Source organism: Amblyraja radiata, chromosome 39, assembly GCF_010909765.2.
Source record: "Amblyraja radiata isolate CabotCenter1 chromosome 39, sAmbRad1.1.pri, whole genome shotgun sequence".
Lineage (NCBI taxonomy): Eukaryota > Metazoa > Chordata > Chondrichthyes > Rajiformes > Rajidae > Amblyraja > Amblyraja radiata.
In genome coordinates this window covers 13068503-13096382 of record NC_045994.1, presented here as the reverse complement: position 1 = coordinate 13096382, position 27880 = coordinate 13068503, and the positions used below count along the sequence as shown (strand labels likewise).

The 27880-nt window shown below is 45.6% G+C and overlaps 1 protein-coding gene across 7 annotated transcripts in view; it reads right to left on the bottom strand.

Annotated features, from left to right (window-relative positions):
• The window catches only part of LOC116967511 (transcription factor COE2), a 212867-nt gene that overhangs the window by 39351 nt on the left and 145636 nt on the right, over nt 1–27880 (bottom strand). For all 7 annotated transcript variants that reach the window (XM_033014148.1, XM_033014149.1, XM_033014146.1 and 4 more), the window contains 2 exons: nt 18381–18511; nt 17056–17182 (listed from right to left, as the gene is read on the bottom strand). In XM_033014148.1, coding sequence (XP_032870039.1) covers nt 17056–17182; nt 18381–18511 — 258 coding nt within the window. The remainder of the gene's footprint in view (nt 1–17055; nt 17183–18380; nt 18512–27880) is intronic.

The following is a 27880-nucleotide window of genomic DNA, read 5'->3' as shown; positions in this document are numbered from 1 at the left end:
GATGCTGGAAAAAAATCGAAGGTAGACAAAAAATGCTGCGGAAACTCAGCGGGACAGGCAGCATCTATGGAGAGAAGGAATAGGCAAGACTCTTCTTCAGATATATGAAAGTATGTTAGCATCTGAGCAGGGATTGTAGCATAACCAAGCTCCCATCTTGATTGTACTATAGTTCACATGTTCATAAGACCTACGTTCTAAGCTCTAAGAGCAGAATTAGGCCATTCGGACCATCAAATCTACTCTGCCATTCCACCATAGCTGATCCATTTTTCCCTCTCAACCCCATTCTCCTGCCTTTGCCCCATGACCCCTGACCTGGACCCCTATGTGGCATTGATCCGTGAGCATTCATTGGGAAAAGATCTCATTCCTGGGATACCTTTTCCCATCGGGCAAAAGGTGTAGAAGTGTGAAACTGTGCATCTCCAGATTCAGGGTCAGTTTCTTCCCAGCTGTTATCAGGCAACGGAACCATCCTACGATAACTAGATCTGTCTGAAGAACGTTCTCTACCCGAAACGTCACCAATTCCTTCTCTCCATAGATGCTGCCTCACCCGCAGAGTTTCTCCAGCATTTTTTGTCTACCTACGGCAACTAGAGATCGGTCCTGAACTGCTATCGGGCTATCTTTGATCGGACTTTACTGGCTTTACCTTGAACTAAACGTTATTCCCTTTATCATGTATCTGCACACTGTGGATGGCTCGATGGTAATCATGAATTGTCTTTCCGCTGACTGGATAGCACGTGACAATAGCTTTTCACTGCACATGACAATACACAAAACTAAACTAATTTCCCTCTCCCAGTGCGGGTGAAGCCGATATAATGAGCCAACTGGAGAAATGCTGGAGAAACTCAGCGGGTGAAGCAGCATCTATGGAGCGAAGGAAACAGGCAACGTTTTGGGTCGAGACCCTCGGCCAAAACCCAGCCCGAAGTTGGAGCCTCAAATTCTCCTGCACAAATTGCTGTACTGATTTTGGCCCCAGGGCCTCTCGTTCCTATTGCAACAATCCTGCATCTCAGCGCACCAACAATATAAAACTCCTCCCTTTTCCAAAAAAATAAATCCTTCGCCAGAATCCAAGGCTTCCTGTGGAAACGGCAAATTCCTGAAGTGTTAAGCCATTTTTTTTTTTTTTGCACGGGACTTAAAAGTTGCTCCAACTTCGGAGGGAAAAGATGAACGAAAAGCCAAGTAAGAGAAGACTATTCATTAAGACTTGCTAACAATTTCCAACAATTCTCCAGGTGGTGATTTTAATGTTACTGAGAAATATATCCTTGCAAGTAATTTAATAATTCACCAGCAAGAGGAAATGCCAGTGGCAATTACATCATCAGAAAGTGTTCATCATTCTGTTTGAGATGCTTGCAGGAGAGGTAGTGGTGATAAAGGGCTCCCCAGAGCACGAGCATGTGGCGCTTGAGGTGAGGGGAGGAGGGAGGGGGGAGGGTTTAGTGCTGTTCTGCTCCTTGGGTCCATTGTCCTAATAAATTACTGCCTCTGCAACATACAGCTTGCAGATGGAGCATTGCAACACAATTGTTGCTGAGCTCCAGTGGGAAATTAGAGAGGTGGAAAATGGGTAACCGCATTTAACCCCTTGCGGGACTCGGGGAAGGTCCATGGCTGGCTGAGGAATGTGCGGAGAGAGGGAGATCCATCTCTTTCTGCCCTCACCTCCCCCTCCCTCCCCCCCTCCACCCCTCCCTCTAACCCCTAGAAAGCAAAGATCAGGAAACTGTTTCCAGGCAACCTGATAGGATTGATTGATTGTGGAGCTTAAAGTATTTCAGGTTTTACACTGCTCAAAGCAGCGATTGTGTCTTCATGGCCTTGCAACTTTCCTTTCTGCTTTTCTGGCCTCCCTTGCTGTAAAGCACTCACTATGGGTCAGTTTCTCAGCCTGTGCATCGACACGATGTGACCATTCTTCTGTTGGTAGTGAGTGCCACCAAGCAGTTCATCTTTATTTGTTTCGTTCAGAGATGCAGCGCGTAAAAACGTTGGCCCACCGAGCCTGCGCCGTCCAGCGATCCCCGCACACTTACGCTCTTCTACACGCACTAGGGACAATTATACCAAAGCCAATTAAGCTACTAACCTGTACGTCTTTGGAGTGTGGGGGAAAAAAACGGAGATCCCGGAGAAAACCACTCAGGTCACAGGGAGAACGTACAAACTGTGTACAGACAGCACCCGCAGTCAGGATTGAACCTGGGTCTCTGGTGCTTTAAGGCAGCAACTCTACCGCTGCACCACCGTGCTGCCTTTCAATTGTGCAATGCATCATAATGGCCCTGTCCCACTGTACGAGTTCATTCAAGAGCTCTCCCGAGTTTAAAAAAAAAATCAAACTCGTGGTAAGCACGGAGAATGAACGTAGTGGGTACGTCCGAGCTCGGGGACGTCTCTTAGCGGCTCGTAACGCTAACGGCAGGTACTCGGGAAATGCGGTAAGCTCGGGAAGACTCGTGAAGATTTTTCGACATGTTGAAAAATGTCCACGAGAGCCCCGAGTACCGACGAGCGGCCATTACCGTAAATCTCCGAGTTCGAATCAGGGAAAACCCGGGAGAGCTCTTGGAATGAACTCGTACAGTGGGACAGGGCTTTAACAACACGGACATTATCTGAAACTTCATGGGCATGGACGAACAGCCAAAAGCCTGAACAAGTAATCCAATGATCTGAGTTAAAATACATTTTTGTTTTAAATGCAGATGGTGGTAATCTGACAGAAAATATGCTGGAAAGACTCAGCAGGTCAGTCAGCATCTGTGGAAAGAGGTAACAATATTGTTTTTGTCTCGCCACAGATGATGCCTGAATGGCTGAGTGTTTCAGCATTTTCTGTTTTCCCCACCTGAGCTTACAATCGCCCTTGGCAGCAGCAGAATGTAAGTTCAAAGCTGTTAAAAGTATCTGAAACAAAACGTTTGTATCAGAGATCCGCGGTCACATTTCGATAAAAATCCACCTGGGAAGGGGATGTGCACAAAATGCAAAGTGCTGGAAGAACTCCGTCAAGAGTCAAGAGAGTTTTATTGTCATGTGTCCCAGATAGGACAATGAAATTCTTGCTTGCTGCAGCACAACAGAATATGTAAAGGGAGGTGAATCTGTGGAAGTTATTGCCACTGAAGGCCGTGGTGGCCAAGTGATATTATTAAGGTAGAGATAGATAGATACTAATACAGGTGTCAAGGGTACACAAATAAGCTGGAGAAACTCCGCAGGTGCAGCAGCATCTATGGATCGAAGGAAATAGGCAACGTTTCGGGCCGAAACCCTTCTTCAGACTGAGTTCTGCAGTTCCTTCTTAAACAGGTGTCAAGGGTTATAGGGAGAAGGCAGGAGAATGGGATTGGGGGGTAGCATTAGATCAGCCACAATTTAATGGTGGAATAGACGATGGGCTAAATGGCCTAATTCAGCTTCTATCACTTATGACCTTATGAATCTGTGATGGAAAATTGACAGGCAGGATGTCTCTGTGACTGATGCAGCCATAATGTGACTCTAGATTTACCGAAGTGGTTGTCTCTTAACTCCAGAGAGAAGTAGTCGCAATAAATGTTGATCACGTCAGGACCTTCTCTGGGTGATTAAATTAAAACATAGACTTAGTTTTAGTTTTAGTGATACTGCTCGGAAACAGGCACTTTTGGCCCACCCAGTCCGCGCCGATCAGCTATTCCCGTACACTCCCACGAACCGACACACCAGGGACAAGTTTTACGTCTTTGGAGTGCAGGAGGAAACCGGAGCACCCGGGGAAAACCCACGCGGTCACGGGGAGAATGTACAAACTCCGTACAGACAGCACACACACAGCCAGAATTGAACCCGGGTCTCTGGCACTGTGAGGCAGCAACTCTGCCACTGTGCTGCCCCTGTAATTTGTTGCTTGAGAGTTAGCATGGATTTGATGGGCTGAAGGGCCTGTTCCCTTGCTCTAGGACTCCGTGTGCAGTAATCTCCGATGTTCCATATCACCCGGTTCTCCGTGTATGAATCTTTAAAAGGTTTCAAGTCAAGTTGTAACTCAAAAAAAAAACTTGCGTCTCAGCTTATTTTTTTTTTAAGCCTTTATGAACAAAACCCCTTACTATCATTATGCTCCAGCCTTTGCTTCCCAACACTTCAAATTATACCGCACAAATTGCCTGCAATAATACAGTCTGTTCTCTGGAGTTTAGAAGAATGAGTGGTGATCTCATTGAAATCTATAAAATTCTAACTGGGCTTGACAGCACAGATGCGGGGAGGCATTTTCTCCTGAGCGGTGTCTAAAACTGAGGGCCATGGTCTCAGAATCACGGCACAAAGGTTTAGGACTACAATGCGGAGATATCTTTGCTCAGGGAATTGTGAGCCTCCAGAATTCCGCGGCTCAAGTGTCCATCTGGGTGGTACATGTGGGATTGAGAATGATACATTTTGGTGGGGTGAGATAGAGAGGAAGGCTGAGAAGAAATGTAATTAATAATAGAGAACAGGTTTGAAGAGTTACATGATTTTTCCAGCTAATCCTTAAAACTGAGATTACATTCGTTCAAAGAATAAGACCTGATTCCCCAAGCTTCTCAAGCACTGGAAAATGAGCGCACACGTTTTTTTTTAGCACAGAAAGTACTCTTTGTTTAAATGTAATGAAACCATGGCACAGTGGCTCAGCTGGTAGAAACCCAGAGACCACAGGTTCGTTCCTGACCTCGGGTGCTGCCTGCGAGAAGTTGCATGTTCTCCCTGGGTACGCGTGGGGTTCCTCTGGATGCTCCAGTTTCATCCCACATCCCAAAGACGTGCGGGTTTGTAGGTTAATTGGCCCTCTGTAAATTGCCCCTGAGTGTGTAGGTTTAACGGATGCGAAAGTGGGATAGCACAGAACTAGTGTGAATGATGATTGTTGGAGACTCAGTGGGCCGAAGGGCCTGTTTCCATGCTGTATCTCTAAAACTAAACCAAAACTTACTGCAGTGTGTCATTGGGTAGGGAACCTAAAATGGCTGCCGAGAGGATTTCTGACTGAAGAAAATTCTCAAAGTAAGAAACCATTCAGAAATGTGAATCAGGAAAATTTATTTAGCTGTAGGTGTTGGAATCTTGGGAATAATTTACCCTATTGTCTCAGATCCTGGATAGATTCATGGCTGAGATTATTAGATATTAAAGGAATGAAGGGATATCCAGTGGGTTTCATGCAGGGAAACAGAAGTGAGTTTAGTTTAGCTTAGAGTTTCAGCATGGAAACGATCCCTTCAGCCCGAGTCCATGCCAACATCGATCAACAGGTCACATTAGTTCCACGTTGTCCCACTTTGTCATTCACTCCCTGTACATTCACAGAGGGACAATTAACCTATAAACCTGCACGTCTTTGGGATGTGGGATGAATCCGAAGCCGAGGACAATAGACAATAGGTGCAGGAGTAGGCCATTCGGCCCTTCGAGCCAGCGCCACCATTCAATGTGATCATGGCTGATCATCCCCAATCAGTGCCCAGTTCCTGCCTTCTCCCCATATCCCCTGACTCCGCTATCTTTAAGAGCCCTACCTAGCTCTCTCTTGAAAGTATCCAGAGAACTGGCCTCCACTGCCCTCTGAGGCAGAGAATTCCACAGACTCACAACTCTCTGTGAGAAAAAGTGTTTCCTCATCTCCGTTCTAAATGGCTTACCCCTTATTCTGAAACTGTGGCCCCTGGTTCTGGACTCCCCCAACATCAGGAACATGTTTCCTGCCTCTAGCTTGTCCAAGCCCTTAATAATCTTATATGTTTCAATAAGATATCCTCTCATCCTTCTAAACTCCAGGGTATACAAGCCCATGCGTTCACAGGGAGAACGTGCAAACTCCACACAATCAGCACCCGAGGTCAGCTCTGGCGCTGCGAGGCAGCAGCTCTACCAGCTACGTTACAGTGCCGGCCTGAGGATAGATCAGCCATGAACTTACTAAAAGATGAAACAGGCACAAGGGATCGAATTGGCCGACAGGTACTTCTATTCCAATTCAGATGTTGTTATGTTTTAACAAATGATTCAATTCCTAACTCATTTTGTCTACCTGTATTTGATCAGAAAGAATGCGTCATCGAGTTGTACAGCATGGAAATAGGCCCTTCGGCCCACCATTTCCATGCCAACCATCCTACACTCAGACACTGTTATTCTCTCCTCCCTCCCACGCACACCCCCCCTCATTCGACCATCTTCTTACACACTGGGATCAATTTACTCAGAGCAATTAGGTTTGTTGAAGTCACTAACTGCTGGGTTTTTTTTGGTTTTGATTTGTTGTGCAGTTATTAACAATCTCTCATGCCTAGTCACTTTTTAAAAAAATTGCAATTACCTGTAAGTGTGGTGGAAAGTTTCCATCCGGGAAAATCTCTCTCCAAAATGTGACAAGAAATGCACCATCTTAATACGATTAGTTATAAAGGGAGATGAGTGAGGAGTTGTTTACACTAAAAACAAAACCCTTGTTGATCTTATTATAATACTCAATCAAATAGCGAGAGTCCAATGATACCCGACACTATTCACAGTGGCACAGCTGGTATAGCTGGCTGCCTCACAGCTCCAGAGACCCGGGTTCAATCCTGACCTCAGGTCCTGCCTGTGTGGAGTTTGCGCGCTCTTCCTGTGGCTGAGTGGGTTTCCCCTGAGTGCTCCGGTTTCCTCCCACATCCCAAAGACGCGCAGGTCAGTAGGTTAATTGGCTGCTGTAAATAGCTCCTGACGTGTGGCTGAGTGGTAGAGTCGAGGGAAGTGGAAGAAATAATGGAATTGTGAGGAGAATGAAAATAAACTTCAGAAGGTTCATAAATGCTAGGAGCAGAATTAGGCCATTCGGCCCATTCATCAAGTCTACTCTGCCATTCAATCATGGTTGATCAATCCCATTCTCCTGCCTTCTCCCCATATCCCCAGACATGAGAGGATTGGTGTGTGGTGTGTGTTAGGACACTCAGGATGATGTTCTGGAATAATTAAGGCCAGTCAGCGGTAACAAAGACACGATACAGCTGATTTTAACAAAGGGGTGGAAAAGTGTGCCAAGCACATCCCAAGGTCTACAGTGCCACAGGGTTTGCCAAGAGTCTGGTTTTAATGCTTCGTTAAATGGAAACAGTTCTCGAGTGGATCAGTTGGGATACAGAAAAATCTTCTGAGGTAGGAATGATCCTCGGAACTTTGAATTAAGGGCCTGTCCCACTGTACGAGGTAATTCAAGGGCTCTCCCGAGTTAAAAAAAAAATCAAACTCGTGGTAAGCACATAGAATGTACGTAGTGGGTACGTCGGAGCTTGGGATGTCTCTTAGCGGCTCGTAACGCTAACGGCAGATACTCGGGAAACGCGGTAAGCTCGTGAAGACTCGTGAAGATTTTTCACCATGTTGAAAAATGTCCACGAGAGCCCCGAGTACCTACGAGCGGCTATTACCGTTCGAATGAGGGGAAACTCGGGAGAACTCTTGAATTAGCTCGTACAGTGGGACAGCCCCATTACAACTCAGAGTCTGTCAGTCAGAGGATGCCCAACTATCCTTGGCCTGGACCTTCAGTTTTTTAGTTTTAGTTTTTGAGATACTACGTGTAAACACGCCCATCGGCCCACCGAGTCCACGCTGACCAATGATTACCTGTACACTCCTTCTATACGACACAATAGGGAGAATTTACAGAAGCCAATTAACCTACAAACCTGCACGTCTTCGGGATGGTGAGGGGAAACCGGTAAACCCAGAGAAAACCCACACAGTCACGGGTAGAACGTGCAAACTCCACACAGATATGCGGTCTCACCAATGTCTTATACAACAGCAACATGACCTCCCAACTTCTATACTCAATACTCTGACCGATGAAGGCCAAAGTGCCAAAAGCCTTTTTGACCACCTGACCTTTCAAGGACCATGCACTTGTACTCCTAGATCCCTCTGTTCTACAACACTACCCAGAGGCCTACCATTTAATGTGTAGGTCCTGCCCTTGTTCGATGTCTCAAAATGCAACACCTCACTCTTCTCGGTATTAAATTCCATCAACCATTCCTCCGCCCACCTGGCCAATCGATCCAGATCCTGCTGCAATCTTTCACAACCATCTTCACTATCTGTAAAGCCACCCACTGTTGTATAATCAGCAAACTTGCTAATCGTGCCCTGTATGTTCTCATCCAAATCATTGATGTAGATGGCAAACAGTAACGGGCCCAGCACCGAACCTTGAGGCCCACCACTAGTCACTATGTTCTACACTCGCTTCCCTCTCTCTCTCTGCAGTATCTGCAAGGGTTGACTGGTATGATTTAACCGGACAGCATGCAAAGCACATTTTCACCATATTTTGTTACACTTAACAATAACAATAACCCAATACCAATACTACATCTAACCTGCACTGGACCTAACCTGCATCCATTTCAGAGGCATGAAGGGAACCTTACCACATTGCTTATTAATTATGCTTAGAAAAATGTTTAGAAACATAGAAAATAGGTGCAGGAAGGTGCCATTTGGCCCTTCGAGCCTGCACTGCCATTCATTGTGATCATGGCTGATCATCCACAATCAGTAACCCGTGCCTGCCTTCTCCCCATTTACCTTGATTGCGCTAGCTCCTAAAGCTCTATCTGTTTCCATGCTGTATCTCAAAATTAAATTAAACTACACTCTAGCACATAATTTTGTATGCTCTTTCTATTTTCTTAGAGTTTAGGTTTCCTGGAATGCAAATTTATCAGAGAGAAATCAGAAGAGAATTGGGTGGTTCAGATCGGAAGCAATCTTGGGCGACAAAAGGTGAATTGTACGTGTGTTGTCCTCTGATCAACCTTTAGGATTAGTTCATGGCAAACAGCTCTGGGATAAAACTACTTGCATATTGTCGAGTTAGTTCTGCTCCCGGCCATCTTGCTCGAGGAACACAAAGTAAACACCTATAATCGACGTGACCACATGCACAGCGGTCACGAGTGTGATTTTTCCCTTCAGAATATCGTGTTCCTGTCCTTTTTAATGAAAATGTATAAGGCCCTGAGGAGATGTTTGTTTGTTTCCTCTATCCCTGCTGACAATTCACACTATTATGCGGTTATGATTTACGGTGGAAATGTCTCTGTCATGCAGGCAAAGCCAATGATTAGGTCTCCTGTTTTGAAAATGTACCAAGAAATGTTGGCGGGATGAGTGTTCCCACCCATCTCACAGCCTCTTATACTCGTAAATGATTTTAAAGCAGTAAAGAAGGTTTATGGTTTCCTTGCCTCCATCAGTCGGGGCTTCGAGTATCAGGATGTTAGAGTGGCACGGTGGCGCAGCGGTAGAGTTGTTGCCTCAGAGACCCAGGTTCGATCCCGACTACGGGTGCTTGTCTGTGTGGAGTTTATACCTTCTTCCCGTGACCGGGTGGGTTTTCTCCGAGATCTTCGGTTTCCTCCCACACTCCAAAGCCCTACAGGCTTGTAGGTTAATTGTCGGCTTGGTATAGGTGTAAAACTTGTGCCTAGTGTAGGATAGTGTTAATGTGCGGGGATCGTTGGTCAGCACGGACTTGGAGGGCTGGTTTCCGCGCTGTATCTCTAAACTAAACTAAAAATCTTGTTGCAGCTTTATATGACTCTAGTTATGCTGTATTTGGAGTATTGTGTGCAGTTCTAATGCCCCATTACAGGAAGGATGTGAAGGCTTTGGAGAGGGTGCAGAAGAGGTTCACCAGAGTGCTGCCTGGATTAGAACATATTACCTATAAGTAGAAGTTGGACAAACATGGGTTCGATTTTTTCTGGAACATTAATAATAATAATAATAATGGATGGGATTTATATAGCGCCTTTGTAATACTCAAGGCGCTTTACATCGCATTATTCATTCACTCCTCAGCCACACTCGGTAGTGGTAAGCTACTTCTGTAGCCACAGCTGCCCTGGGGCAGACTGACGGAAGCGTGGCTGCCAATCTGCGCCTACGGCCCCTCCGACCACCACCAATCACTCACACACATTCACACACAGGCAAAGGTGGGTGAAGTGTCTTGCCCAAGGACACAACGACAGTATGCACTCCAAGCGGGATTCGAACCGGCTACCTTCCGGTTGCCAGCCGGACACTTAGCCCATTGTGCCATCTGTCGTCTCAACATTAGAGGTTGAGGGGAGACCTGGTTGAAGTGTATAAAATTATGAGACAAATAGATAGGGTTGACAGTCAGAACCTTTTTCCCAGAATGGAAATGTCATGGACTAGATGCCATAACTTTAAGGTGAGAGGGGAAAGGTTTAAAGGAGATGTGCGGGGCATCTTTTTTTTACACAGAGAGTGATAGGTGCCTGGAACGCACTGCCAAGGGTAGTAGTGGAGGCAGATATGATCGTGGCATTTAAGAGGCTCTAAGCTAGGCACATGGATATTCATAGATTGGAGGGATATGGATCACATGCAGACAGAGGAGACAAGCTTAACTTGGCATCATCTTTGGCATGGACTTTGTGGGCCATAGGGCCAGTTCCTGCACTGTACTTTATGTAGCTGCTTTACCACCAGAGGTTAATCAATCAGTACTGATATTCTGGGATCATTTTCCCCATCACAGTTTTCTTTGACCTGCTTCAAATACTCTTAAATACATCTCCCTGGTCTTTTTGCACCTGGTTCGCCTGCACTTCCTCCAACCTCATCTATTGCATCCGCTGCTCTAGGTGTCAGCTGCTCTACATCGGTGAGACCAAGCGTAGGCTTGGCGATCGCTTCGCCCAACACCTCCGCTCGGTTCGCAATAACCAACCTGATCTCCCGGTGGCTCAGCGCTTCAACTCCCCCTCCCATTCCGAATCCGACCTTTCTGTCCTGGGCCTCCTCCCCATGGACAGAGTGAGGCCCACCGTAAATTGGAGGAGCAGCACCTCATATTCCGCTATGGCAGTCTGCACCCCAGCGGTATGAACATTGACTTCTCCAATTTCAGGTAGTCCCTGCTTTCTCCTCCCCTTCCCAGCTCTCCTTCAGCCCACTGTCTCCGCCTCTTCCTTTCTTCTTCCCGTCCCCCCCACCCTCACATCAGTCTGAAGAAGGGTCTGAACCCGAAACGTCGCCTATTTCCTTCGCTCCACAGATGCTGCCTCACCCGCTGAGTTTCCCCAGCATTTTTGTCCACCTTCCTCGGTCTTTTTGATCCCTTTCGCCAGTCAAACATCACAGCTAATAAATCGTTACGCTTGTCACCCGCTGAGTTTCTCCAGCATTTTTTTGTACCTTGCACTTGTCTCTCTGCTTTCTGAAGTCCTCTGACGTTCTCTATTCACGCGGGAAGTATTAGACGAATGAATAGAACTCAGGTCGGGCGACGGCTTTGCAGAATGCCTCCGTTCCGTCCGAGCGATGACCCTCAATTACAGTATCTGTCACTTTAATCCCACAGCCCTCTCCCTCTTCGACCTCTTTATCTTTAGTCCCCGACACTGTGTCAACGAGGTTGAGATAATAAAGCGCGAGGAACAGCACCTTAGCTTCTGACTTGAAGCTTTACAGCTTTCAGGGCCCCGCACTTAATTCCAACAGTTTCAGACTGAAGTATATAAAATTATAAACTTTGTAATGTTAAAATTGTACACGGCATTGGTGAGACCAAATCTGGAGTATGGTGTACAATTTTGGTCACCTAATTATAGGAAGAATGTCAACAAAATAGAGAGAGTACAGAGGAGATTTACTAGAATGTTGCCTGGGTTTCAACAACTAAGTTACAGAGAAAGGTTGAATAAGTTAGGTCTTTATTCTCTGGAGCGCAGAGGGTTAAGGGGGGACTTGATAGAGGTCTTTAAAATGATGAGAGGGATAGACAGAGTTGATGTGGACAAGCTATTCCCTTTGAGAATAGGGAAGATTCAAACAAGAGGACATGACTTCAGAATTAAGGGACAGAGGTTTAGGGGTAACATGAGGGGGAACTTCTTTACTCAGAGAGTGGTAGCTGTGTGGAATGAGCTTCCAGTGGAAGTGGTGGAGGCAGGTTCGTTGGTATCATTTAAAAATAAATTGGATAGGCCAATGGATGAGAAGGGAATGGTATGAATGCAGGCAGGTGGGACTAAGGGAAAATAATTGTTCGGCATGGACTTGTAGGGCCGAGATGGCCTGTTTCCGTGCTGTAATTGTTATATGGTTTATATGGTTTATAAATGGGATAAATAGGGTAAAGATTAAAAATCTTTTCGTCCCATGCTGGCAAAGAGTTTTAAAGTGAAAGGGAGTTTTAACGAGGATTGAAGAAGAACTACACTGGAATGCACGGCATCAATAGATGGTAGAAGCACATATACAGATTAGTTCATTGTCACACGTACTGAGGTACAGTGAAAACCTTTTGTTGCGTTCTATCCAGTCAGCAGAAAGCCAATACATGATTATACATGATACACAAACACAGTTGAGGCAGAAACAAAAAAACATGATTACAATCGAGAAATCCTCACAGTACTGAGGAATCACCTAGACAAGGACTTCAATCACCGAGGCATATGGATCTACTGCGGCTAAACAGGAATAGTACAGTGGGCAGCATGGACATGATGGGCTGAAGGGCCTGTTCCTGTGCTGTATTCTATGGCAGCCATTCTCACCTTGCATCTCACATTTCCAATACATCTTTTTGTTTTTTTTCGCAGTGTTTATTCTTCAGTTTTCTGGGCTGAATGGAGAGCACAGTTGCACAGTTCCAGAACTAGGGGCCACAGTTTAAGGATAAGAGGGAAGTCTTTTAGGACCGAGATGAGAAAATCATTTTTTACACAGAGAGTGGTGAATCTGTGGAATTCTCTGCCACAGAAGGAAGTTGAGGCCAGTTCATTGGCCAGGTGTCCTTGAGATGTCTGAAAGGCGCCCATTAAATAAAATTTATTATTATTATTATTATTATTATTGGCTATATTTAAGAGGGAGTTAGATGTGGCCCTTGTGGCTAAAGGGATCAGGGGGTATGGAGAGAAGGCAGGTACAGGATACTGAGTTGGATGATCAGCCATGATCATATCGAATGGCGGTGCAGGCTCGAAGGGCCGAATGGCCTACTCCTGCACCTATTTTCTATGTTTCTATGTTTCTATGTAAGCTTGACAGGAGGTGCCCGCAGAAGGAAATGCCCATACATAGAGTTTAAACTCATTGAGGACGCTCATTGTGGATGCAGCCCAGATAGTCACACATGCCGACCTCCCTCTCATTGACTCCATTTATACCTCACGCTCCATTTATACCTCATGCATAATCAACGACGAGTCGCACCCTGGCCACTCCCTATCCTCCCTTCTTCTGTCACCCAAAAGGTTCAGAAGTGTGAAAACACACACCTCCAGATTCAGGGACAGTTTCTTCCCAGCTGTTATCAGGCACCTGAACCATCCTACCACAACCAGAGAGCAGTCCTGAACTACTATCTACCTCATTGGTGACCCAAGGACTATCTTTGATCAGACTTTACTGGCCTTATCTTGCACTAAACGTTATTCCCTTATCATGTATCTGTACACTGTGGATGGCTCAATTGTAATCATGTATTGTCTTTCTGCAGGCTGGTTAGCACGCAACAAAAGCTTTTCACTGTACCTCGGTACACGTGACAATAAACTAAACTGAACAGGAGTTACAGTCATAGAGTCACACAGCACAGAAACAGACCCTTCGGCCCAACTTGCCCATGTCGGCCAAGTGAATGAATGAATAAGTTTATTGGCCAAGTATTCACATACAAGGAATTTGCCTTGGTGCTCCGCCCGCAAGTGACATCACCACATACAGTGACAGTTAAACATTAAACAATAATAATATTTTAGTGCCCCATCTAGTATAGTAGTGCCCCATCTACACTAGTCCCACCTGCCCGCATTTGGTCCATTAGAGGCATGTGGACCAACCTTTCCTATCCACGTACCTGTCCAAATGTATTTTATAGTTTCTGCCTCAACTACCTCCTCTGGCGGCTCATTCCATATTCCCACCACCTTCTGTGTGAAACTCCCATGGTACATTAAAGGTTAAAGTGTAAAAAAAAAATCAATGGATTGCACACCTTTCATTTTGACATCCCCCTCATCAAATTAAAAGGAAAGTGTATCTGAATTTCTTGTCATATTTATATTACATTTTATTTAATAACTACGGGATGGCATGAAGTTAAATATTTGACAAGCTGATGTGTTCCGTGGGGAATTCGACGGAGAGCAGCTCAGTGAATATAGTCAATACTATACTTAGTATCGCTTAATCCTCTATTGGGAGTGTTAAGGTTTGCTTTAGGACTTTAATAATGCAAATTTCAACTGGAAGAAAGTCAACTAATCTATACACGATTGAGCCTGTGAACGCATCATCATTATCCAGAGAATTGGACATCCCCACAACAATCCAACATTGTCTCCATCACCACGCATTTCTTTCTTCCCTTCAGTCACGTTATATATATTAAATTTCACTTACAATATATCATAGAATACACAGTATATAACAGTTCATTGCTCCACCGATCCTCCCTTACAACTACCTTGGCAGTCTTGTTCATTACCGTGGAGAATGTTTCCATTCATTTCCTTATCTCCGTCCCCTCTCTTCTACTCTTTCCATTAAGTCATTATTCTCCGTGTTTACCTCTCCCGATGTATTTGCCTCAGTAGACAGCATAACGGGAGAGCTTTCGAGAATACTACACGATCTAATTCGATTCTACCATCACACAAACCAACCTCCCTTCTATTGACTCCATTTACACCTCTCGCTGCCTCGGCAAGGCCAGCAGCATCATCAAGGACCAGTCGCACCCCGGCCATTCCCTCTACTCCCCTCTCCCATCCGACAAAAGGTACACACCTCCAGATTCAGGGACTGTTTCTTCCCAGCTGATATCAGGCAACTGAATCATCCTACCACAACCAGAGAGCAGTGCTGAACTACTATCTACCTCTTTGGTGACCCTCGGACTATCCTTGATCGGGTTTACCTTACACCAAATGTTATTCCCTTGTACTCAGTAAATACATTGTACACTGTATGACTCGATTGTAATCATGTATTGTCTTTCTGCTGCCTGGATAGCACGCAACAGACGTTTTTCACTGTACCTCGGTACACGTGACAATAAACTAAACTGAACTTAACTGAACTGAATGAGACTTGGTTATTCCAATTCTTTTCTGTCCACACTATCACCTGGTGCTGAAGTGCTATCGCCTGCACCATAACCTGCTCAATATCCCTTCACCTATCAACCATCTCATAGAGTCATTGAGTTATACAGCATGGAAACAGTCCCTTCGGCCCAACTCATCTATGCCAACCAGGATACCTTCCTAAGCTAAAAATAGACACTAAATGTTGAAGCAGGTGAGGTGAGCAGTCTTTCATAGCAAAAGGATTTGAGTATAGGAGCAGAGAGGTTCTACTGCAGTTGTACAGGGTCTTGGTGAGACCACACCTGGAGTATTGCGTACAGTTTTGGTCTCCAAATCTGAGGAAGGACATTATTGCCATAGAAGGAGTGCAGAGAAGGTTCACCAGACTGATTCCTGGGATGTCAGGACTGTCTTATGAAGAAAGACTGGATAGACTTGGTTTATACTCTCTAGAATTTAGGAGATTGAGAGGGGATCTTATAGAAACTTACAAAATTCTTAAGGGGTTGGACAGGCTAGATGCAGGAAGATTGCTCCCGATGTTGGGGAAGTCCAGGACAAGGGGTCACAGCTTAAGGATAAGGGGGAAATCCTTTAAAACCGAGATGAGTAGAACTTTTTTCACACAGAGAGTGGTGAATCTCTGGAACTCCCTGCCACAGAGGGTAGTCGAGGCCAGTTCATTGGCTATATTTAAGAGGGAGTTAGATGTGGCCCTTGTGGCTAAGGGGATCAGAGGGTATGGAGAGAAGGCAGGTACGGGATACTGAGTTGGATGATCAGCCATGATCATATTGAATGGCGGTGCAGGCTCGAAGGGCCGAATGGCCTACTCCTGCACCTAATTTCTATGTTTCTATGTTTCTATGTTATATAGTGGACATTCCTCTACTGGTTTCTATTGTGGGTACTTTGCAAGTTTTATTCTTTATCACTGAGACACCGCTCTTTCCATTTTCCATCTCTCTGCAAAGGAAAGTGATTTAGTACGAGAGAGACAGGTTCTGTCCCCCATCAACCCTGAAGGAGTTGGCTTTGCTAGAACAGTGATATCTGTTCATTTTGTTGGAGGTGGGGCAGAGCTCCTACCAAGAGTTTTACATGTGTAGGAATCATGCTGTGATTTTTTTCCCCCCTTAACCTGTCCTTGTGCATTTTTGCACGCTGGCCAGTGCTGTCAAATATATATAATCAAGATACATACAATTACAGCCATCTGTACGGTGGTGAGATTATTCCCTCTGGAATGTTGGCCTCGGAATCATTGCTGCCATCATTATCTATAGACTTTACACTTTACAGATACAGCACGGAAACAGGCCCACCGAGTCCAGGCCGACCTGCATTCATCCCGTACACTAAAACCCTTGTCTCACGGTACGAGTTCATTCCAAGAGTTCTCCCGAGTTTGCCCTGATTCAAACTCGGAGATTTACGGTAATGGACACTCGTCGGTACTCGGGGCTCTCGTGGACATTTTTCATCATGTTGAAAAATCTTCACGAGTCTTCCCGTGCTTACCTGCCGTTAGCGCTAAGAGACGTCCCCGAGCTCCGACGTACCCGCTACGTTCATTCACCGTGCTTACCACGAGTTAGATTTTTTTAAACTCGGGAGAGCTCTTGGAATGAACTCACATCGTGGGACAGGGCTATAACACCATCCTACACACCAGAGACAATTTACAATTTTACATAGGCCAATTAGCCTACAAACCTGCTCGTCTTAGAGTGTACAATTGTCAACGTTTTGGAAGAGATGGACAAATTTCAATGTTGCAAGCTGCTGCTGGTCGCCATGACAACATCCAGTCGCTTGGACTTTCATATCAAGCCCCCACCAACTTCCATGAAGCACCATGCCTACCCACCTGTGTAGATGAATCTTCCCGGAGCGCCCTTGCAGAACTGTTTGGACTTGTAGGACAATGTGACTTCCACCACTCCGGGGATGTGTCGAGGTGGAGTCTGCACTCGGATGGCGTGGGGAGTAATCAGCTGAAACGCACGAGAGAAGCAGAGAGTTTGGTTACCATTGAAGCTCGACAGATTTGACCGAATCCTCCCAATTCCACCTGTAGATGGGCCTCGACCCCGAACGTCACCTATTCCTTTCCTCCAGAGATACTGCCTGATCCGCTGAATTACTCCTGCCTTTAGTGTCTGTTCACCTCACTGGTGTGTGATGCTTAGAGTCATAGAGTCAGAGAGCACAGAAACAGTCCCTATGGATAAACTCGTCCATTCCAACTAAGATGTCCCATCTAAGCTAGTCCCATTTGCTCAACTTTGCCCCATATCACTTTCCTATCCATGTACCTGTTCAAGTGTCTTTTAAATGCTGTTATGGTACCTGCATCAACTGCGTTCCAAAGAATACAGTCCTAGCCTGCTCGACCTCTCCCTATAGCTCAGATCTGAACTTTAATTAGCCTACTGCACTTTATATGTTTATTTATGTGTGTATATATATATATATTCAATGGTATATGCAACACTGATCTGTTGTGTATTATTTATGCCTGCAATATTCTGTTGCGCTGAAAGCAAAGCAAGAATCTCATTGTCCTATCTGGGACACATGACAATAAACTCTCTTGAATCTTGAAGGGTCTCAAGATTCTCTTGAACCTCGAGACCCTCGAGTCCTGGCAACATCCCCGTAAATCTTCTCCGCACCCTTTCCAGCTCGACAACATCTTTCTATAACACGGTGCCCAAAAATGAACACAATACTCTAAACGTGGCCTCACCAACATCTTATATAACTGCAACATGACCTCCCAACTTCCATACCCAATACTACGACTGACGAAGGCCAATGTGCCGAAAGATTTTTTGACCACCCTATTTAGCTGTGATGTCCTTTCAAGGAACTAAGTACCTGCACTCCTAGATCCCTCTGCTCTACAACACTCCGCAGTGCCCGACCATTCATTGTCCTGTGGCATTAGTTATCTAAAGCTCAGCATAATCGTAGAAGGGTCTCGACCCAAAATGTCATCCATTCCTTCTCTCCAGAGATGCTGCCTGTCCCGCTGAGTTACTCCAGCTTTTTGTGTCTATCTTCGGTTTAAACCGGCATCTGCAGTTCCTTCCTACACATAAATGTATTGCCCTGTTTCCAAAATGTAATCGTACCAAACCCCGACCCTTTGTCGCCCGAGCTTACCCTGCTGTTCCTGTGATAACTCACCTCACTCCAAACCAGCATTGTGCCAAAGAGGACTTGCAATCCATCGAAGAAGTTGTCCCCGATAATGATAACCATGGCACCTCCGGTAGTCCATCCTTCACTGGGACTGATGGCCTTGATGCATGGTGTGGCTAGGCACAAAGAAACAAAATTACTTGTACTTCATGAACTCATTTATCATTAATACTGTCACAGTCATCGATGCCGTGCTTCCTCCTGAGATCCAAGTAAACATTTCTCTCCTCCACTCTGGATGCGAAGCAGGAAAATTAAATATTGCTTTTTCTATTAAATCATTGATGGGAGGCGGTTGGATTTTATTGCCGATCTCTATCTGTTCTGAAGAAGATGGTCGGCACCCCATCAAACCTCCTCAATGTTTGTTCCCTCAATCAGTGCCATGCACGGGCTCAGTGTACATGATCTGCAAACTGAGTTGAGTTTAGTTGAAGTTCAGCCTGAAGAAGGGTCTCGACCCGAAACGTCACCTATTCCTTCCCTCCATAGATGCTGCCTCACCCGCTGAGTTTCTCCAGCATTTTTGTCTACCTTTGAGTTTCGTTGACAATAGTTTATTGTCACATGTACCGTGAAAAACTATTCACCAGTCAGCTGAAAGACAATACATGATCACATTCGAGTCATCTGCAGTGTACAGATACATGATAAAGGGAATAACGTGAATAATCTGTATGGATGTATTTATGTATGTATTGTTAGATCTATGTATCGGGACGACAGATGGCACAATGGGCTAAGTGTTCGGCTGGCAACCGGAAGGTAGCCGGTTCGAATCCCGCTTGGAGTGCATACTGTCGTTGTGTCCTTGGGCAAGACACTTCACCCACCTTTGCCTGTGTGTGAATGTGTGTGAGTGATTGGTGGTGGTCGGAGGGGCCGTAGGCGCAGATTGGCAGCCACGCTTCCGTCAGTCTGCCCCAGGGCAGCTGTGGCTACAGAAGTAGCTTACCACCACCGAGTGTGACTGAGGAGTGAATGAATAATGCGATGTAAAGCGCCTTGAGTATTAGAAAGGCGCTATATAAATCCCATCCATTATTATTATTATTATGTACCACTGTTTTGTAGCACGTTAGTACATTGCACTTTGGTCAACGAGAGTCGTTTTTAAATGTGCTATAGAAATAAAATTGACTTGACTTGACTTAAAGCTAAGTCCTCTAGCCTTTAATATCTCCACACTGGGGAAAAACTTTCTGACTGTCTAACCTCATACTGCCCCCTCATCATGTTATATACTTCTATCATGCATCCCCTCAGCCTTCAATACTTCAGAGGAAACAGTTCAAGTTCGTCCAACCTCGTCGTATAGACCCTGTAATCCAGCAGCATTCAGGTAAACCTCCCCTGCACCCTCACCAAAGCCTCCACATCCTTCTAGTAAGCTCTGATGCAAGTCGGGATTCAGATTCAGATTTAGATGAGTTCATTGCAAGATACTCCAGGATGCAGTGTAATCCTGCGGTGTAATCTGAAGAAGTCCAAAAATATTCTGAAGCTAATAACAAAAATAACCAAACTAGGTAGGGTTAAGAGTGAAAGTTTGTTCAGCAATTCTGGAATGGGAGGGGAGGAGGGGAGGAGGGGAGGAGGGGTGAAGAGCCCAATAGCAGTGGGGGTGAAGCTATTCCTAAGTCTGGGCTTCCAGGCATTCCAGCTCTTGCATCCTTGCCCCCATAATGTAGAAGAAAGAAACGAAAAGAGGCCAGAACGGCAGATGTCCTTGATGGTACTTCCAGCCTTGCTGATGCAAGGCACCGTGAATATGGACTGGGTGGAGGGATGGGACAAGCCTGTGATGGAGTGGGCTGTGTTCACCACTGTGTGTGTGTGTGTGTGTGTGTGTGTTCAGGTTGTCTTAGTAGTGGTGAGAAATCCCTGATGATCTTCTCATTCTAGTTGGTGGAGGGTGACAGGGTTGTGAGGGGGCGTCAAGTGCAGCTCGACTTAATGCATTTTCAAGGAGGTGACCAATGGCTGTGATGTACCTCGATGACCGAGGGAATCAAAGTTTGTGCTGGTATCTAGTCTCTTTGCCCTTGTTTATGTACATGCAACCCCACGTTACAGAGAGGTTGCCTTCCTGGAAAATGGTATTAGTTTATTTTAGAGACACAGCGCAGAAACAGGCCCTTCGGCCCATCGAGTCCAGGCTGACCAGCGGTCACCCCGTACACTAACACTATCCTACACAGCACTAGGGACAATTTACAATTTCACCAAAGCCAATTTGGCTTATACTTGGCTTATACTCGCTAGAATTTAGGAGATTGAGAGGGGATCTTATAGAAACGTACAAAATTCTTATGGGGTTGGACAGGCTAGATGCAGGAAGATTGTTCCCGATGTTGGGGAAGTCCAGGACAAGGGGTCACAGCTTAAGGATAAGGGGGAAATCCTTTAGGACCGAGATGAGAAGAAACTTTTTCACACAGAGAGTGGTGAATCTCTGGAACTCTCTGCCACAGAGGGTAGTTGAGGCCAGTTCATTGGCTATATTTAAGAGGGAGTTAGATGTGGCCCTTGTGGCTAAAGGGATCAGGGGGTATGGAGAGAAGGCAGGTACGGGATACTGAGTTGGATGATCAGCCATGATCATATTGAATGGCGGTGCAGGCTCGAAGGGCCGAATGGCCTACTCCTGCACCTATTTTCTATGTATCTATGTATCTATGTAATTAACCTACAAACCTGAAGTCTTTGGAGTGTGTGGGAGGAATGTGTGCGGAGAAAACCTACAGGGTCACGTACAAACTCCGTACAGACAGCACCTATAGTCAGGATCAAACCCGGGTTTCTGGCGCTGTAAGGCAGCAACTCTAATGCTGCGCCACCATGCCGCTCAATACAATTTCCCACAATGCCAGGCCTCATCATCCACGCATTCGTCCGAGACGTGAGATGAAAAAATATAAATGTAGTGTTTTATCTTTAGATTTAGTGTTTGTTTACGTGTTTTCGTATAGATTCCCTGAGAGTGAATTTTAGAAATTGTCATGAATTTTTCCAGGGTGAATCTCGATGAACCCATCAGCCATTATATAGGAGGGCTATCGGATCTGGACTCATCCAAGCAGGTGGAGAGTGTTCTCCCACATTCCTACCTTGTCCTAGCACCTGGACTCTGTGTCTCAAAACCTTCCTCCCGAATTTACGATAGTCCTCTGTGCCCTTCACTCTGTTTTATACTCCAGGCTGTAACTCCGACTAAGGCACTTCAGATATATTTCCGAAGAGAAAGCCAAGTTGAATACGATGTACTTGGCACTTTTAAACAAAGGCAAGCGTTTCAGTTTTCTGATGTCTGAAATACGGCACTTGTTGTTAAAGGAAGCCTACAGCAACCAAAAAGCTTTTGAGTAATGAAGGATGTCAACAGCAAAGTCACAATGTGACATGGTTCTTGATTTATGATGTATTTCATAAACCCAGTGAGTTGAAATAAGTGTCCTACTTAATTCTCCAAAACAATGCTGAGGAGGAGAAATTTGATGAAGTGGTTCGCAGTGTGTTCTACATTGTGTACTGATGGGAGAGTTGGAGGGAGGAGACTGTACTCCCAAACAGGCAAATCAATCTGCTGTTAGATACATAACTGGAGCAGGTTTTGTTTCTCAATTCATTCATGAGATGTGGCTATCGTTGGCTTGGCCCTAAATGCCCCATGAACGGGGTGGTTTACTGAGTCTTTGCAAAGAAACTGTGAAGAGCCTGCCCGTGAATGAGGGAGTGCAATTTGAAATGAAGGGGAAAGTGAGCAAGAGGGGTACAAAAGATAGATACAACATGTTTACTTCAGTAGCACCATCCTACACACTAGGGACAATTTACAATATTTTTAACCGAAGCCAATTAAAGGGCCTGTCCCACTTTCACCACCTAATTCACGACCTTTTTTACTCGTGGACATTTTTCATCAGGCTAGAAAAAACGCCCCGACCTACTTGATGTCACGAGTACCTACGACTAGCATCACGACCTCCTACGACCTCCTAAGACCTCATGACGACCATGCTGCGAGTATGAGTCAAGGGCAAACTCGGCAGAGGTCGTGAATTAGGTCCTGAAAGTGGGACAGATCCATAACCTGTTCTTTGTACAGGTCATGACACTTTAGACTTGAGAGATACAGCACAGAAACAGGCCCTTCTGGCCGCACCGGCCAGCGATCCCACACTTTCCTACGCACATCAGGGATAATGTACACTTATACCGAGCCAATTAGCCTACAGACCTGTACGTCTTTGGAGTGTGGGAGGAAACCAAAGATCTCGGAGAAAACCCACACTGGAGTAACTCAGTGGGTCAGGCACCATCTCTGGAGAAAAGGAATAAGTGACGTTTTGGGTGGGAACTCTCTTTCAGTAGAGGGGTATAACCCTTGGGTTGTATGGGGAAGCTCGGAAGTGCCCACCACCAGACTCAGTGGCACCTGAGTGCCGCCCCACTGTGCTGTAGGCCTCCATTATAGCAAAGGGACTGTCTCCTCTAAGATTTGTATTCCAAAGGCTTCCCAATAAGAAGGGCAAAAAACATGAGAGGGGATGTCCTTGCCAGACTAGTCTCAAAGTAATTGATGGAGACCTGGAAGAAGTCACCTGCTCGGCCTGTGGGCGGCGTTCCACAGGGACCATGGTAATGGAGGAATAAATAACTTAATAAGAGAAAGGTTTGTACATTTTCTTAAACTTCCCTCAAGGCTCAGTTATTAACTGCATTGGCTGGGACCTCGCTGTCCTACAATACATAGCAATCAGAAACAGCAGGCATGGCTGGCTAGTATAAAAATGACAGGTTCGAGACAGGCAGAGCGTGGGTCTGTTTGACTGGAAGAGCAGTGGGACATAGGGAACCAAAGCATTTCCTTTTTTTTTCGGTTGCCTGCGGATAGGAGAAAGTGTGGAGGGATAGTGGATTAGCTAAGGGAGAGAGAGAGGGAATTGCCGGCGGGGGGAGATTGATTTTCTCCAGAACATTCTGATTTTTGACACTTCCAGGACATTAAACCTCCGGTGGATACGAGCAGAAGGAATGAAAATGTGGAGGGGGGGGGGATTCTGAACCCCTGGAAGAACCGCCTGGAATTGCTCTCCGCGCTTGTCACTGCTGGGAAATTCAGGTGTGTTTTGCTCCTGTTATCAAATCCGTCTCATCCACTTTTCCTTCCTCTTCTTTGCCGGGATGATCCTAAAACAGTTGTGTCCATCGCTGATTTCAATGCACAATATCTCACTTGCTTTGTTGGACGTTACCCCAAGGTCCGGCAAGAAAAGTAATTTCTTTTGGAAATTGTTACTTTAAAAGTATGGAAGTAATTGCAATTGTAAGACATTTTACAATTGTACATTTTACACTTCTGCTTCGTGGAAACATAATTTTCGGAAGATTTTGTAAATGTGCACCCAGTTGCATATTCTGCTGCACACCGGTGCATATGCACACATGCATCACATGTATAGACATTCACTGTACCCCATTCAATCATGCATGCACACACGCAGAAGTTAGGTGCAGCACAGTGGCACCAGATACTTGGTTCTTGGTTTCTTGGTCCTCCAAAATATTCCAAATGGAATTTAAACTGGAGGTGGTGGAGGGAGGGCTTAAGCCAGAAAGGGTTATTGGGAAGAAAGAGCTACTTTCAATTTAGTTGCATCTGGTTGGGTAACTATAGTTGGGTGGAGATTATTCCATGCTTTAATTGTGCGGGGGAAGAACAAGTTGCTGTATACATCTGTCTTTGTAGCTGGGATCACAAATTGGATCGAATGCCCTCGTCTGCTCCTAATTGGTTTGGGTTTGGTGTAGGTCTTGTAGTCTACGTCGAGCTGACCATTTACCTTTTTGTAAAAACAGGTCAAACGGTGAGCTTCACGTCTGTCTTGGAGAGGGTTCCACCCCAGAGAATTCAGAAGTTTGGTGACACTCGCTTCTCTCTCGTAGATGTTAGTAACAAATCGAGTTGCCTGTCTTTGGACACGTTCGATGGAAGAAATACCCGGGTAAGATTGACCGTCCTGCCCTATGATCGCGTGGGTTTTCTCCTGTTTCCTCCAACACTCCTATAAAGCTTTGTAGGTTAATTGGCTTCAGTAAAATTGTAAATTGTTCCTAGTGTGTAGGATAGTGCTGATCGCTGGTTGGTACGGACTTGGTGGGCTGAAGGGCCCGTTTCCGCCCTAAATCTCTAAACTAAATTGAACTAAAATAAATGTATATATGAGTATTGGCAAAAGATTACAGAACACTGTGTTCTATTCACTCCAAAATGTAGCAGAGATGCAGACCATGTGAAGTATTCTCTGATCATGTTGAGTTCATTCCATTGAACACTTAAGTTGACGTTATTTAATTCCCAGTCCCCCAAGTGGCCATTGTACACGAATCAGCCTTGCAAGTTTAGTCAACCATGTGGGACATCCCAGACAAGATCAACTCTGTCCCCACCTGTGGAGATAATTTCCCCATTTGGGAAGCAGCATCTTTAAAAATGTGCAGCCATTTGCCATTTGTCAATGAGTCGCAAGCTAAATGCTTTACGATTTAACCATTCGTGGTGATAGTCGCTAATGCTTCCCTTCCCTTGGCAGTCCTTGGGTCACCAATGCCACCTCTATCAGCTTAACTCAAACCCCATTGACACTAATGATTGGCAGGGACGAAGGACTGACCTCATTTATAACCCGAGAATGAGACGCAATCCTTGCACAATCCTTATACCAGTTACGTTTTGTTCATTCATGTACAGTATGTTCATAAGTTCTAGGAGCAGAATTAGGCCATTCGACCCATCAAGTCTACTCCACCATTCAATCATGGCTGATCTATCTTTTGCTCTCAACCCCATTCTCCTGCCTTCTCCCCATAACCACTGACACCCGTGCTAATCAGGAATCTGTCAATTTCTGCCTTAAATATATCTATTGACTTGGCCTCCACATCCTTCTGTGTCAATGAATTCCACAGATTCACCACCCTCTGATTAAAGAAATTCCTTCTCATCTCCATTCTAAAGGTACGTCCTTTTAGTCTGACACTATGGCCTCTGGTCCTAGACTCTCCCACTAGTTGAAACATCCTCACCACATCCACTCTATCCAGAATTCCTCCCGCATCTGGAAGATGAGCTAGTTGGCCACTGTAAATGACCCTTACAATGCAGGTGAGTGGTAGAAGTCTAAGGGGATACAGGGAGAATGCAGCAGGATTAACAGAGCATTTGTGTAAATAGGCGCATGATGTTTGGCAAGAACTCATCAGCAGTCGCTCGAAACGAGTATGATCCCGAGGACGCCTGTGCGTGACTTTGTTTAACATGGGGAGACTGGTGCACAGACAGCCACCTCACGGTCCTTGACAGATCTGGGTCAGGATCCAGTGGCGTGGAGTCCAAGACGACTGGAGACCCTTTTCTGCTGCAGCCTTCATCCGCCTTCCCAGCCGTTGTGACGCTCCACTAAAGTCAGCCATCGTCCTCCGCCTGTTCCACCGTTGAGGTCTTGGTTGGATTGCTCTTTGTCAGAGACCTCCCCCTCGACCTTACCACCATGGGTGGCCCTACCAGGAGCATAGCTCCAGACGGCATTGCTCTCAGGATCACAGGACCGCACAAGCTTCTCCACCACGACAAGGTGACAATCCACTGACTAATTCAGGATAAAATAATAAATGAATCCCACAGATTCACCACCCAATGGCCACAACTTGCGCTGGCTCCCATATCACGGCTTTATTTTCATTCATTCAGTGGATACAAGTGTCACGTATCACTCATGCCATTTCCCTTGCCGTTTCAGAGGGCAGTTCGGAGTCAACTACATTACTAATGGCCTGGAGTCACACATGTAAGGAGTTACCCAAGTAAGGATGGGAGATTTCCTTCCACTGAGTGAACCCAATACACGTCGGATAATTTGATAGTTTTGTGGTCACCATCACTGAGACTGGATACATATTCCGGATGTATTTAATTAAATTTAAATACTCCATAGACTTGAACATGTTTTTAGTTCCAGGTATCAGTATTACTACTGCAATAAACTTTGCTACCATATCCACCAAAGAGGTGACTGTGACCATATTAGCCTCTATAATATAATGGTTAGGGGGGGGGGGGGTAAAATGTGTTTGTCCATATGGCCATTAGATTAATGGCCGCGAGACTTGGCAGAGGCAGGTAGAAGCCATCCATTCACCATCCCAGCCATCACCAGACTAACACTTCCTGAGGTTCAGCTGGACTTACTTAACTCGCTGTTGTTGGGGAGGGCTGGGCACACACTTCCACCGGTTGCTGAGCGGACTCAGGCAGGGCAGAGCCACAGCCTGCCTTCGACTGCACGATTTCTCACCCTGTCACAAGCTATATGGTTTCAGGGCCGCATCCAGCCTCAATCCATCACCTCCAACTTAGTGCTGACAGGGTCAGAGGAGAGAGAGTGAAGAGTTCTGGCAACAGGCCAAATACCCAAGCCCCTGTCTGAGCCGCTAGTCAATCACTTCCAATCATTCTTGGAAGAGGGAAAAAAAAGCATGCTTTCCAGCTCTGATTCCTGGGAGCGCATTCACTGCAGTGGTCCAATGTCAGGAAATTAACACCACTGCAAATTCTTCACTGACTTAATCATATTTCATGGCAGAATGTTGACGTTCCAACTCTTTAACCCATTAAGTCTTGTTAACTCCATGCTGTCTTTTGCACAGAGTAACTTTGGACAATGTACAAACAAAGAACTGCAGATGCCGGTTAATACACAAAAGGATGCAGAGTGCTGGAGTAACTCAGCAGGTCAGGCAGCATCCCTGGAGAACATGGATAGGTGACGTTTCGAGTCAAGACCCTTCCCCAGACTCACGTTTTGGGACGAGACTCTACATCAGCTCTGATCACAAATTGGATATGTTTAGGAAGGAACTGCAGATGCTGGAAAATCGGAGGTACACAAAAAAGCTGGAGAAACTCAGCGGGTGCAGCAGCATCTATGGAGCGAAGGAAATAGGCAACGTTTCGGCCCGAAACCCTTCCGGGTTTCGTCCCGAAACGTTGCCTATTTCCTTCAGTCTGAAGAAGGGTTTCGGGCCGAAACGTTGCCTATTTCCTTCGCTCCATAGATGCTGCTGCACCCGCTGAGTTTCTCCAGCTTTTTTGTGTACCATCACTAACTGGATGTTGTGTTTGGCCACACTGCTGCTCTGCAAAAATAATTTCTCTCTGAATGCTGAGACCCAGAGATGTACACGAGCAAGAACTTTTCCTCCATATGATCTACTGTTCCCATCGGACGTCAGGTCACTCCAGTTGTATATGTTATGCCATTTGCTCATCCGCTGCTGATCCATTATCTCTCATGGGTGTCAAAGTCATGTTCGATTGAGGTTTCACTGCAATAAGGCCCTCACTCAACTCAAGTCAAGACTTGGGAGCGATTGAACACTTTTCGCTTTGCCAGTGACTATTCGATACGCACCAATTATTTTAG